Below are 13,265 nucleotides of genomic sequence, written 5' to 3'. Positions count from 1 at the left end.
TACCCAAAGAAATGTATGTTGAACTGTATTTATTCCCTTGTTTTTATTTTTTATTTATTTTTTTTTTTTTGTGGTTTTTGGGTCACACCCGGCAGTGCTCAGGGGTTATTCCTGGTTCCATGCTCAGAAATCGATCCTGGTAGGCACGGGGGACCATATGGGACGCCAGGATTCAAACTGATGACCTCCTGCATGAAAGGCAAACGCCTTACCTCCATGCTATCTCTCCAGCCCCTGTTTTTATTTTTTTTGGCTTTTTGGGCCACACCTGGTGACGCTCAGGGGTTATTCCTGGCGATGGGTTCAGAAATTGCTCCTGGTTGGGCCCGGAGAGATAGCACAGCGGTGTTTGCCTTGCAAGCAGCTGATCCAGGACCTAAGGTGGTTGGTTTGAATCCTGGTGTCCCATATGGTCCCCCGTGTCTGCCAGGAGCTATTTCTGAGCAGACAGCCAGGAGTAACCCCTGAGCACCGCTGGCTGGGTGTGGCCCAAAAACCAAGAAAAAGAAAAAAAAAAAAAAAAAAGCTCCTGGCTTGGGACCATATAGGACACCAGGGGATCAAGGGATCGAACTGTGGTTCATCCTAGGTTAGCCGCATGCAAGGCAAATGCCCTACTGCTTGTGCTACTGCTCGGCCCCGCATTTATTCACTTTTATGATGAGAAAATATTTTGCTTCATTTTCTATCCTCTCCTCTTAGATGTGAAACTTCTTTTCTTTGATTAGAATTTTTTTTGTTGGGGCCAGAGAGATAGCATGGAGGTAAGGCGTTTGTCTTTCATGCAGAAGGATGGTGGTTCGAATCCCGGCATCCCATGTGGTCCCCCGTGCCTGCCAGGGGAGATTTCTGAGCATAGACCCAGGAACCCAAAAACCAAAAAAAAAAAAAAAAGATTTCTTTTGTTTAGGTTTTCAGACCACACCCTTTGGTGCTAAGAGCTATTCTTGATATGGTGCTCTGGCAACCAAGCGGTATTGATTGAATCTGGGGCTCACACATGCAAAGCGTATGCCTAGTTCGCACATGCAATGTGTATGCTCAGTTAGTGGTGTTATCTCCTTGACAGCCCAAGAAACAAGAGTAAAGGGATTTTTTTGTTTTTGTTTTTTTGTTTTGTGCCACACCTGGTGGTGCTCAGGGATTATTCCTGGCTCTGCACTCAGAAATTGCTTCTGGGGGGCTGGATCCGTAGCACAGTGGTAAGGTATTTCCCTTGCACGTGGCCAACACAGACGTACCCCAGTTCAAATCCCTGCATCCCATATGATTCCCCAAGCCTGCCAGGAGTGCAGAGCCAGGAGTAACTCTTGAACGCTGCAGATGTGCCCCAAAAAAAACAAGACAAAACAAAAAAGAAATTGCTCCTGGCAAGCTCGGGGGACCATATGGGATGGCAGGAATCGAACCCAGGTCCATCCCAGGTTGGCTGTATGCAAGGTAAACACTCTACCACTGCTTTCACTCCGGCTTTAAACGGTTTTTTTATTTTAAAATTTGATTTATATTTCTCGGGCCATAACCTGCAGTGTTCAAGACTTAGTACTCTAAGCTTTGTGCTCAGTAATCACTCCTGGTAGGGCTTGGGAAACCATGTGAGGTGATAGGAATCAAACCCAGGTTAACAGCCTGCTGTATTATTCCAACCCTAGTTTTTATTTAATTAAATAATTTTTATTTCTTGGGGCTGAAGAGAGATTAAATATAGCAGTGAAGGTGCATGCCATGCATCTGACCCGGCTTTCATCTCAGCATTCCATTCAGTCCCCCAAGTCTCACCAGGAGTAATTCCTGAGTGCAGACCAAGAATAACCTGAACATTACTGAATGTAGCCCAAAAAAACAAAATAATAGGACCCGGAGAGATAGCACAGCAGCGTTTGCCTTGCAAGCAGCCGATCCAAGACCAAAGGTGGTTGGTTCGAATCCCGGTGTCCCATATGGTCCCCCGTGCCTGCCAGGAGCTATTTCTGAGCAGACAGCCAGGAGTAACCCCTGAGCACCGCTGGGTGTGGCCCAAAAACAAAAAAAAAATTACATATATACATATATATATATATTTTTTTTTTTTTAATTAGCTTTGCTGGGTTATGTTGTTCCCAGTGGCAGTTCTCACAGAAGGTGGAGCATGTTCTTAAACTTGATGCATCAGACTGGGCTGGAATGTGTACTCTGCCCCCTGCCAGGCTGTGAACAGCAGAAATGCAGAGATTGTGCTTAAGTGCCTGTCCCATCAAGTGAGCATACCTCTCTTACCTTGCACAGCACAACAGCTGCTGTCTGCCAGTACCTACCCCTTGGCTTCCCCAAATACAGCTTTTTTAATAGGGGCCACCTCAAGAGGTGCTTGAAGTAGGGACCTAGATCACTCCTGGTGATTCTTTGGCTCTAACTATACAGTCCTGATGATCAGCTCTTGGGGACTATGTGGGCCATACTTTGGTGGCACGGTGAAGCTGAGGATTGCACTCAGGGTCTTTTAGTTTTGCTTTGTTTTGGGGCCCAGGGATTACTCCTAATAGTGCTCAGGGAACCATATGGGATGCTAGAGATTGAACCCCAGGCCTGACATGTATAAGGCAAACGCTTTACCCACTACCCTATCTTTCCAGCTGCTGAACTCAGTCTTGTGATGTGTTCCATTGTTGGTTCTTTATTCGGGATAATTCTTTTTTTTTTTTTTTTTTGGTTTGGGGCCACACTTGGTGGTGCTCAGGAATTACTCCTGGTTCTGCACTCAAAAATCATTCCTGACAGGCTCGGGGGACCATATGGGATGCTGGGAATTGAACCCAGGTCTCTCCCGGGTCAGCCGTGTACAAGGCAAATGCCTTACTGCTGTGCTATTGCTCCGGCCCTCAGGATAATTTTTTGCATGTGCTTGTCTTGAAAGGGAAGTACTTCTGGATTTGCCCCTACCCCTATCTCTTCTCCACCATGGGGGTAGTCCCTACTATTCCCAATAAATACCTTGGGTCAGAGAGACTTCTTCCAGTTTTGGTCCACAGCTAGCCTGTCTGCCTGAATGTACCTTTTACCTGCTTGCAGATAGATTGTAGTGGAAGTTTCTTAACCTGTTTTGTGTCCCTAACCTTGTGTGGATTATTTTCTGTGTCAGTGTTACTTCCAGACCTGCATTCCCCAATCCTCCAGTGCAAGGTACCTGTAGTTTTGGGAGGTTATTAGGGCCATTCCCTACTGCGCTGGGGTGTTGGTGAAGGGGTGGTAATGCAGTGCAAGGGATTGAACCTGGATTCTTGCCCCAACCCCTGAACTATCTTCCTGACCTCTCCTTCTTTTCAGGCTCTATGGGTAAGTGCAGTAGAATGAAACAGATGTTTCTGTTGTCAGAAGTGACTTTTAACCTTTAGGGTATCTTTCTTGTTTTAGAGTGTGTTGATATCAATGTTACTCCAGATAAAAGGCAGATTCTGCTGCAGGAAGAGAAGCTGCTGCTGGCCATTTTAAAGACATCATTGATAGGGATGTTTGACTGTGATGCCAACAAGCTTCATGTCAGTCAGCAGCCACTGTTGGGCGTGGAAGGTGAGACATGTGTGGGCACATGCAGGCCTTGCTTCTGCTGCAGGCAGCCCCTGCGCTTTGTTTCTTCCCTTTTCTCAGACAAATATTTCTGCGTGGGATGATTTCTCAAGCTATACATAAGGGTCCTGCTGTTTCTTGAACAAACTGGGTAGTTTAAGATTAGGACTCTGGGCCGGAGAGATAGCATGGAGGTAGAGCATTTGCCTTGCATGCAGAAGGATGGTGGTTTGAATCCTGGCATCCCATATGGTCCCCAGAGCCTGCTGGGGGCATAGAGCCAGGAGTAACCCCTGAGCACTGTTGGGTATGACCTCCCCCCCCCCAAAAAAAAAAAAAACGAAAAAAAAAAAAAGATTAGGGCTCTGTGACCGGAGAGATAGCAAGGAGGTAGGGTATTTGCCTTGCATGCAGAAGAATGGTGGTTCGAATCTTAGCATTCCCAAGCCTGCCAGGGGTGATTTCTGAGCATGGAGCCAAGAGTAACCCCTGAGCGCTGCTGGCTGTGACCCAAAAACCAAAAAAAAAAAAAGAGTTCTTTGAGATGAGTAGGCCCTATGGACTGTAGCAGATAGATGGTTGTTTAATTATGATGAGACAAGGAATCTTGTTAGCACATGTGGGCCTAGGTACTTCCTAAATCCTAGGTGGATTTGAAAGAAACTTTCCCACTTGCTTCCAGTCTGTGAATTTCCCGAATTCTCAGGAAACTGATTTCTGTTGGGCAGTTTCCTTGTTTCTCATAAGGTGACATTTAGGTGGTCTCTCTACCACTTCCTACTGTCACTGCTGATTTTTTTTTTTCTAGTGTTACTTTAAAATCAAAGTTACCACATAGTAGATGAGTAGCTGGAATTATCTGTTCTCCAACCTAGGGATAAGAGACCAGGTACCTATGTAGTTTAGTCATCTAAAACATTTGCATGCAGGCATTCTGGAGGGTTGTGGCAGACTCCGCTGCTTGCTGGGAGATGGAGGAATTGGTTGCAGTCCACTGGCTCCTCTGGTGGCCAGATGCACTTATTGAATGAGCTCTTCCTCTCTGAACTAGCCTGCCCTGAACTCTGACTGGGCAGGGGTGAGAGTGCTGGGAGCCCATCTGTGCCCTTAGCAAGTGGCCAGGAACTGGGTCTGGGAGTAAGGAAGGCTACAGGAGTATTCCCAGTGAGGGCAAGTGGCTCTGGGATGAGAATGAAGTAACAATGCCATAATGTTGGGAGCCTGGGGTTTGGGGTCATTAGGGGGTCTAGATATGGCTCTGCTCTCACATTGCCTGACACCTAAATGGTGGTGAAAACCATCTGGAAGCAGTAGTTGGGCTTTGTGAAGGGCCACAGGAGGGATTCCCATAACCTGAGGAAAAGCTGGGGACAGGTACATTCACACTGAAACTTACTATCCTACCTACACATAAGTGAGCCCTGTGATCTAGAAATAGCCTCCTCAAAGCCACCTAGATCCCTGTGGTAATCATTTTCCTGACAACTGACCTTGGAGCTTTGTTTGTTTGGGGTCCATACCTAATTGATGTTCAGGAGTTATTCCCAGTGGAGCTAAGGGGACCATGCAGTTCTGGGACTATAACCTGAGATTGTCATATGCCGTGCTGCATTCTGGCCCTTCTGGGGTATCTTTCAGGCCTGAGACCTTGTGTTTTGAGAAGACCCTGTCCAGACAAATATGCCATCATGGTCATTTCAGTGCTATCCTGACCATACTTCTCTGTTTCCACTTAGGTCACTCAATAAAAATTTCTTCAGCAGTAGTGGATGTGCCACTTCCAGGGACGCCACCCTTTCCCACCTCACCGGGAATTCACAGAGAGGAGAAAGGGGCTGTGAGCATCTCCAGACTGAGGGAGGCCTTCTCTCTCCGCCATACAAAGGTGACCACGCCTCCGCGCCCACAGACTGCTAACTTCAAGCGGATTTCACCCAAACAGCAAAGAAGCACCATGTTTCGTTGCACTGGGGATTCCCTCAGCTCTAGACAACCTGTCAGTATGGGCACAGGCTTCCCTGGCCCTCTGAAGGGGTCGAGAGGTTCAGACCAGAGTCCCCAGGACCAAATGGACAGAGTGGAAGTGGAGAGTGACTCAGGGTGCGGCAGCATATCAGCTAGCTCAGAGGGAGGCTTCAACACCCCAGAAACAGGAACTTCCTCCAGCAGTGAGCAGACATCCAGCTCCCCCGAAGACAGGTTTTCACTGGAAAACGTGGCAGCTTGTGAGAGGGCCCCTGAAGCCAGCTGTCGCTTTTCAGCCTCAGAATGTCCCTTGGACCAAGAGGATGGCGGAGACAAAGAGAGGGCTCTGCCTCCGCCCACTAAGCGCTTCAAGACAGAAGAGGAGGAGGGCTCCCCCGAACAGCTGCCTGGGCCTCTGCACCCAGCAGACTCTCTGGTAGACATTGCAGTCGACATCAGTAAGAAAATCGTGCCCCTGCACTTTTCCATGCGCTCTTTATCCCAGCGGGTAAGGCAGCTTCAGCACCAGCAACAGCAGAGAGAAGGTGAACAGAATTACAGGAAGTTCAGGGCCAAGATTTGCCCAGGAGAGAATCAGGCAGCAGAAGAGGAGCTGAGGAAGGAGATTAGGTAAAATCTTTCTTGGCAGCCTGTTTGTGTTTACTTGAGCAAGCAGCACGAGGGGACCCGAGATGAGCACTCTTCAGAGTCTTCCCTGGCTCAGTGCTCTGGGTGATGCTGCCTTAGCAGTGTCTGTACCTGGTCCTCCTGCTCCCTTCCTGTCCTGTGCGCCTTCTGCAGGGTCTTCTCAGCTACCTCAGGGCATACCTGTGTTTGCCTCCTGGGACACCGGAGTTCACATCCAGCAAATGACCCTCGCCCTCTCCTTTATCACCGAGAGCAGAGGCTTCTCTGCCAGAATCCCATTTCCATGGCCACTGATGAAAACCCATCTAGCAAACTGTAATTGTCCAGTGCTGATTACTTTGTTGCTTTCTCCTGGTGAAGTTTAGTGCTGGGGTCTGTTTCCTTTTCACCTTCGCCAGTTACTTTACTTATTCCCTTCTGGGGCCCTTTCTGTACTGTTTGTTGCAACTTTGTGTTACTTAAAATGGAAACATGCCAGGAGTGATTTCTGAGTTTTGAGCCAAGAGTCAGCCCTGGAGCACTGCAGCCCAAAAATAAAACAAGGGGCTGGAGCGATAGCACAGTGAGTAGGACATTTGTCTTGCATGTGGCGGACTTAGTTTTGATCCCTAGCATCCAATATGGTCTCCTATATTGGATAAGTAACTGCCATAAGTAACTTCTGAGCACAGAGCCAGGAGTAACTCTTGAACATTGCTAAGGGTCCAAAAACCAAAACAAAACAAAAATAAAACTTGAATAGTCCAAAGTCTGTAAGAATTAACATCAAATAGTTACTAGTAGGGGCTGGAGCGATAGCACAGAGGTAGGGCATTTACCTTATACACTGCTGACCCTTAATGGACCATGTTTCAATCTCCAGCATCCCATATGGTCCCTTGAGCCTGCCAGGAGCAGTTTCTGAGCGAAAGTCAGGAGCAACCCCTGAGTGCTGCCAGGTGTGGAACAAAACAAACAAACAAAATGAAACAAAACAAAAACCCAAACCAAATAGTTACTAGTAATAACTGTTTTAATCTATGGCAAATTGGGATGAGTTAGTGCCAGGGTGGCCTCAGAAAATCCCCAGCACCACAGGGTTTTGAGCAGCACCAAATCCTCTGGTCCTTGCATTGAACTTTGCTTGTTGTCAGAATTGCCAGAAGGGATCCTCTGAACACTGCTCAGGAGAACCCCCCCACCCCAAAGATAAAAATGAAAAGTGAGATTATTCAAGATTTTCTATAATTTGATTTTTTTTTTTAGTGTTCTGTTATCAGGAAAAAAGTTTTGAATGTTTTTTGGTTTTGTTTTGGGGCCACATACAAGGCAGACACCCTACCTCTGTGGTATCACTATGGCCCTGAATATCTTTTAATGTACTTTTTTTCTGTGCAGTAAAGCCATGTTTGCAGAGATGGAAATCATTGGTCAGTTTAACCTGGGATTTATCATCACTAAACTGAATGCAGACCTCTTCATAGTGGACCAGCATGCGACAGACGAAAAATATAACTTTGAGATGCTGCAGCAGCACACTGTTCTGCAGGGTCAGCGGCTCATATCGTAAGTTTCGTGGAGCTAAGGTGTCCTCATGCAGGTTTGAGAGATGGTAGTTTATGTCCGTGGGTGGGTCCATAGGTTTTTTTTTTTTTTTTTTTTTTTTTTTTTTGGTTTTTGGGTCACACCCAGCAGTGCTCAGGGGTTACTCCTGGCTCCATGCTCAGATATCGCTCATGGCAGGCTCAGGGGACCATATGGGATGCCGGGATTCGAACCAATGACCTTCTGCATGAAAGGTAAATGCCTTACCTCCATGCTAACTCTCCGGCCCAATAGGCATTCTATGTTTATTTTAAAATTATTTTTTTTATAATTAGATTTCAGGCTTTAATGTTTCAACACTTTCCCTTCACTAGTGTCTATTTCCTTCCACCAATGCTCTGCTACCCCTGTTTGCCTCTCACCAGTCTGCTTCTATAAGAGTTACGTTAGGGGCCGGAGAGATAGCATGGAGGTAAGGCATTTGCCTTGCATGCAGAAGGACGGTAGTTCGAATCCCAGTATCTCATATGATCCCCCAAGCCTTTCTGCCAAGAGCGATTTCTGAGCATAGAGCCAGGACTAACCCCTGAGCGCTGCTGGGTATGGCCCAAAATCCAAAAAAAAAAAAAAAAAAAAAAGAGGTGCTTTTGGGGCTGGTGAGGTGGCACTAGAGGTAAGGTGTCTCTGCCTTGCAAGCACTAGCCAAGGAAGGACCATGGTTCAATCCCCTGGCGTCCCATATGGTCCCCCTAAGCCAGGGGCAATTTCTGAGTGCTTAGCCAGGAGTAACCCCTGAGCATCAAACGGGTGTGGCCCAAAAAACAAAAACAAAAATAAAATAAAAGCAAAAAAAGAGGTGCTTTATATATATATGTTTTTGTACTGTGGTTTACAGTTTGTTGCTAATAGGGATTCATACGTACATTGCTATTCTTGCCAAAAGTGTTCATCCCTACAATAGGCAAGTTTGTGTAGAGCCACATCTGGTGGTGCTGAATATTGAACCCAAGCCTCCCAAGATCCCCAACCTTTTGAACTATTTCCCCAAACCCTTAGCGTAGATTTGGGAGGAGTGGTTTGTGTTTTGGCCACTACTGTGTAAGGCCCCAAAAGAAGACTTGGAAAATAAGATTCTCAGAATCCTGTAGGAAAGCTTCGAGATGAGTAGGGTATTATTTACACTGTGTTTAGAATGCAGCAAGCTGCAGAGTCCTGCCACTGCATTAGCTCCATTTCTTTGCTAAGCCAATAATTTGACTACAGATCTTGTCTTATTTTTGTCTTTCTCAGACCTCAGGCCCTCAACCTCACCGCTCTCAATGAAGCAGTTCTGATAGAGAATCTGGACATCTTTAGAAAGAATGGTTTTGAATTTGTTATCAGTGAAGATGGTGAGTGATCCATGAGTAGCAGAGTTGTGTATGTCATCAACACAGCAGAGTTATGTGTGTTTCTATTACTTACAGCAAGTTGTAAGGCCATAGTATGTTTTAGAGAGGAAAATGGCTCTTCCCCAAGCACCTTGTATCTGTCTGTCTCCCTCTCCATTGGTCAAGTGGGACGCAATAAAATGCATTTTGTAAAACATGATTTTTTTTCTCCATGTTGTATTCTTCTAGCACCAGTCACCAAAAGGGCCAAGCTGATTTCCTTGCCCACCAGTAAGAACTGGACGTTCGGGCCCCAAGATATAGATGAGCTGCTCTTCATGCTGAGTGACAACCCTGGGGTCATGTGCCGGCCTTCCCGGGTCAGGCAGATGTTTGCCTCCAGAGCCTGCCGGAAGTCTGTGAGTGGAAGGGGATTCATGGGTAGGGTGGAGTGGTGGGTACTGGCTTTTGATTATGGTTCTTCTCACTTCTGCTCTGATTGGGCATAGACCCAAGAACCTGTCTGTCCTCTGCCAGTCAATGTAACTTGCCAGCTGCCTTGGCCTTTGCCTTTAATTCTGGTGATAGCTTCTTCTCCTGGAAGTGGGTATTCTTTGGATTCTTTGACTTACTAGTGCCCTGAGCTCCTGACTAGCCCCTTTGTCTCCTGCTGTAGGCATGGGCAACATTGGTGGCAAAGGCGACAGGTACTAGGTACTGGTCAGGGACAAGGGTCTCCTCAGCAGGCACTGCCTAATACCCTGCAGGTCATCCTGGGAGCCCATCGCATTAAGGGGATAGGAGTTTGCCTAGATAAAGGCACTGTAGTACCATTCCCACAGGAACATTTCTGAGCTCTCCTCAAGTTTCCTGATCCAGGTCCCAGGAATGCCTGTTGACAGAGGTAATAGGAAAAAAAAAAAAAAAAAAACCTCTCATGGAGCTGTTATTTTAATGGGAAAGAGGGAACAGAAAGAGAAACCATGATCATCAGCAAATTTGGTCAGAAAATGGATAATGGCAGGCCTTGGTCAGTCTGTTTTACTACCTGCCTAGCCCCAGGTCACAGGCTAGATTGAGGAGATTGGGCCATGGCTGGCACATATATGGGAAAGATGCCCTGGCCATGGGAGGCTCTGGCTACAAGAACTGAGCAGGGTTGGTAGGTTGCAGGTGCAGCTGTGAATGTGGCAGCAGGAGACATGAACTCTGGCACAGGTGTGAGGCACTGGCACATCTGTAGTAGGAAACCCTGTCTGAGTCCTGGCATCCCATATATTCCCTAAGCCTGCCAGGAGTAATTTCTGAGTGTAGAGTCAGGAGTAACTAACCCCTGAGTGCTGCCGAATGTGAACCAAAAACAAAAACAAAAAAACAAACAGAAAAAAACCAAGGCAGAAATAAAGAGCCAGAGAGATAGCATGGAGGGAAGGTGTTTCCCTTGCATGCCAAAGGACAGTGGTTCAAATCCTGGCATCCCATATGGTCCCCCGAGCCTGTCAGGAGCAATTTCTCAGCATAGAGCCAGGAATAACCCCTGAGCACTGCCAGGTGTGAACCAAAAACAAACAAACAAAAAAACCCAGAAATTAAACAACAGGGCCAGAGCAACAGCACATGGGTAGGGCCTTTGACTTGTACAAGGCCTACCTGGGTTGAATTCCTGGTATCCCATACTGTCCTCCAATTCTGCCAGGAGAAATTTCTGAGCGCAGAACCATGAGCAACCCCTAAGTGCCACTGCATGTGGCCCCAAAACAAAACAAACAAACAAACAAACAAAAGTCCACAAAAACAAAAACAAGAAATAAAAAATCCCGGGTCGAAGAGATGGCATAGAGGTAAGGCATTTGCCTTGCGTGCAGAACCATGGCAGTTCAAATCCCGACATCCCTTATGGTCCCCCGAGCCTGCCAGGAGCGATTTCTGAACATAGAGCCAGGAGTGACCCCTGAGCGCTGCCGGGTGTGACCCAAAAACAAAACAAAAAACAAAACAAAACAAAAAATTCCAAGAAGCCTGGTGCCATGAAAGGACTATAGTTGGGGCTGGAGTAATAGCACAGTGGTAAGGTGTTTACCTTGCATGCAGCCTACCCAGGAGTAACCCCTGAGTACCCCTGGGTATGGCAAAAGGAAAAAAAAAAGGAAGAAGAAAGCGGGCAGGAGCGGTGGCGCTAGCAGTAAAGCATCTGCTTTGCCCACGCTAGCCTAGGATGGACCGCAGTTTGATCCCCTGGTGTCCCATATGATCCCCCAAGCCAGGAACGATTTCTGAGCGCATAGCTAGGAGTAACCCCTGAGCATCACTGGGTGTGTCCCAACAAAACAAAAAAAGAAAAAAAAAAGGAAGGAAGGAAGAGGGGCCAGAGAGATAGCATGGAGGTAGGGTGTTTCCTTGCATGCAGAAGGACAGTGATTCGAATCCCGGCATCCCATAAGGTCCCCCGAGCCTGCCAGGAGCAATTTCTGAGCGTAGAGCCAGGAGTAACCCCTGGGCACTGCCAGCTGTGACCAAAAAAAAAAAAAAAAAAATGAAGGCAGGAAGGAGGAAGGAAAGTACTGTCATTGCTGAGGTGAAGTAAGGGCAGCTATGCAGGTGTGGCCCTCAGGACAGGGAGGTTGGGGAATCCTTGCAGGTGTCCTGTACAGAGGTGGGGTCTCAGGAAGGTATGGGAGAGATGGAGCAGCAGCTTTTCTTTGAGGGGTGGTTTTCAGGGTGTGGTTCTGAGTTTCGGTCTGCCCAGCCTTGCCAGAGCAGAGTATACCTGCAGAGCTTTCCTTTTCATCGGGGGACTGTCCTACTGGAATTAAAGGCTCTATCTCTCACTTAGGTGATGATCGGAACTGCTCTTAACACCAGTGAGATGAAGAAACTGGTCACCCACATGGGTGAGATGGACCATCCCTGGAACTGTCCCCATGGAAGGCCAACCATGAGGCACATTGCCAATCTGGACCTCATTTGTCAGAACTGATGGGACCACTCCTCTGCTGGAAGTCCAGGCTCAGGGCAGAGCTTCGGATTTGAAAGGCAGGGTCTTAACTTGGCTTCCAAATTAACCTTTGCTACTTAAAAAGTATCCCGTTAGGGGCCAGAGCTGTGGCACAAGGGGTAAGGTGTCTGCCTTGTCCATGCTAGCCTAGGACAGACCATGGTTCAATCCCCGGGCATCCCATGATTTCCCCAAGCCAGGAGCAATTTCTGAGTCCATAATCAGGACTAACCCCTGGGCCAGGTGTGGCCCCAAAACCAAAAAAAAAAAAAGTATCGGGTTAGTTTTAAATGCTTTTGAGATGCGGGAGCCACAGATGGGCAGGGAAGGCATTTGCAGTTGCACATAGCTGACCTGGGTCTATCCCTGGCATCTCATATGGTCCCTTGAGCCCACTAGGAGTAATTCCTGAGTGCAAAACCAGAAGTGACCCCTGAAAACCACGGAGTATGGTCCCAAAATTATAAAAAAAATACAAGATTTGAGAACTTCTGTAGTCAACTTCCATTGCTGCCCACAAGATATGTTCTGCAGGTAAGAACACAGTTTATAAAACTGACAATTTAGGGAGTTACCTGGGGTTCTAGATTAGGGTGTTAACCTGAAAAGTTACTGACAATTCAGTTAGTAACTGTTTAATTTTCTTAAATTTAAAATCATGGTCATTCAGTGCTAGGTAGTTCCCAACCCTGCTGTGCATTGAATTAAAGAAAAAAGGAATAATCCAGAAACCCTGAAGGGACACTTGGGGGACTGAAGCCTGAAGTGGCCAGCTGACTTAGTGTCTTGGCAAAACGAAATAAAAGATTTTAGTTTTCCTAATTTGAATGCTGTGATGAGTTTTTTGTGGGATAGAAACTACAGGGAATTTAATTTCACCTTCAGTGTTTTCTGAATATCAGGTACCAGGGTACTGAGGAGGCAGTAGGGAAACATTTTTGTTGTTGTTGTTGTTGTTTTTGTTTTTGAACCCAACGGCGTTCAGTAGTTACTCCTGGCTATCTGCTAAGAAATCACTCCTGGCTGGCATGGGGGACCATATAGGATGCGATTCGAACCACTATTGGTCCTGGGTTTCGGCAGCTTGCAAGGGAAACGCCCTTCCCCTGTGCTGTCTCTCCAGCCCAGGGAAACATCTCTTTAACGTGTAAACCAAAGGTACCAAATGAGAAACACCTAACTAGAAGGCAATCTGAGGGTACCACGCCCAGTAGGTTTCC

General features: G+C 47.0%; 2 protein-coding genes across 2 annotated transcripts in view; one reads left to right on the top strand and one right to left on the bottom strand.

Moving 5' to 3' along the window:
• The window catches only part of PMS2 (PMS1 homolog 2, mismatch repair system component), a 31,360-nt gene extending 19,099 nt beyond the window's left edge, over positions 1-12,261 (top strand). Inside the window, exons 10-15 of the mRNA XM_049788577.1 lie at positions 3,391-3,546; positions 5,280-6,138; positions 7,534-7,701; positions 8,971-9,071; positions 9,300-9,469; positions 11,884-12,261. Of these exons, the coding sequence (XP_049644534.1) occupies positions 3,391-3,546; positions 5,280-6,138; positions 7,534-7,701; positions 8,971-9,071; positions 9,300-9,469; positions 11,884-12,027 (1,598 nt within the window). The 3' untranslated portion in view covers positions 12,028-12,261. The remainder of the gene's footprint in view (positions 1-3,390; positions 3,547-5,279; positions 6,139-7,533; positions 7,702-8,970; positions 9,072-9,299; positions 9,470-11,883) is intronic.
• Positions 1-13,265, bottom strand: part of USP42 (ubiquitin specific peptidase 42) — a 204,892-nt gene that overhangs the window by 137,970 nt on the left and 53,657 nt on the right. The gene's annotated exons all lie outside the window — the stretch shown is intronic.

Source organism: Suncus etruscus, chromosome 15, assembly GCF_024139225.1.
Source record: "Suncus etruscus isolate mSunEtr1 chromosome 15, mSunEtr1.pri.cur, whole genome shotgun sequence".
Taxonomy (NCBI): Eukaryota; Metazoa; Chordata; class Mammalia; order Eulipotyphla; family Soricidae; genus Suncus; species Suncus etruscus.
The sequence above is the reverse complement of the archived record's forward strand: the minus strand, read 5'-3'. Positions and strand labels throughout refer to the sequence as shown.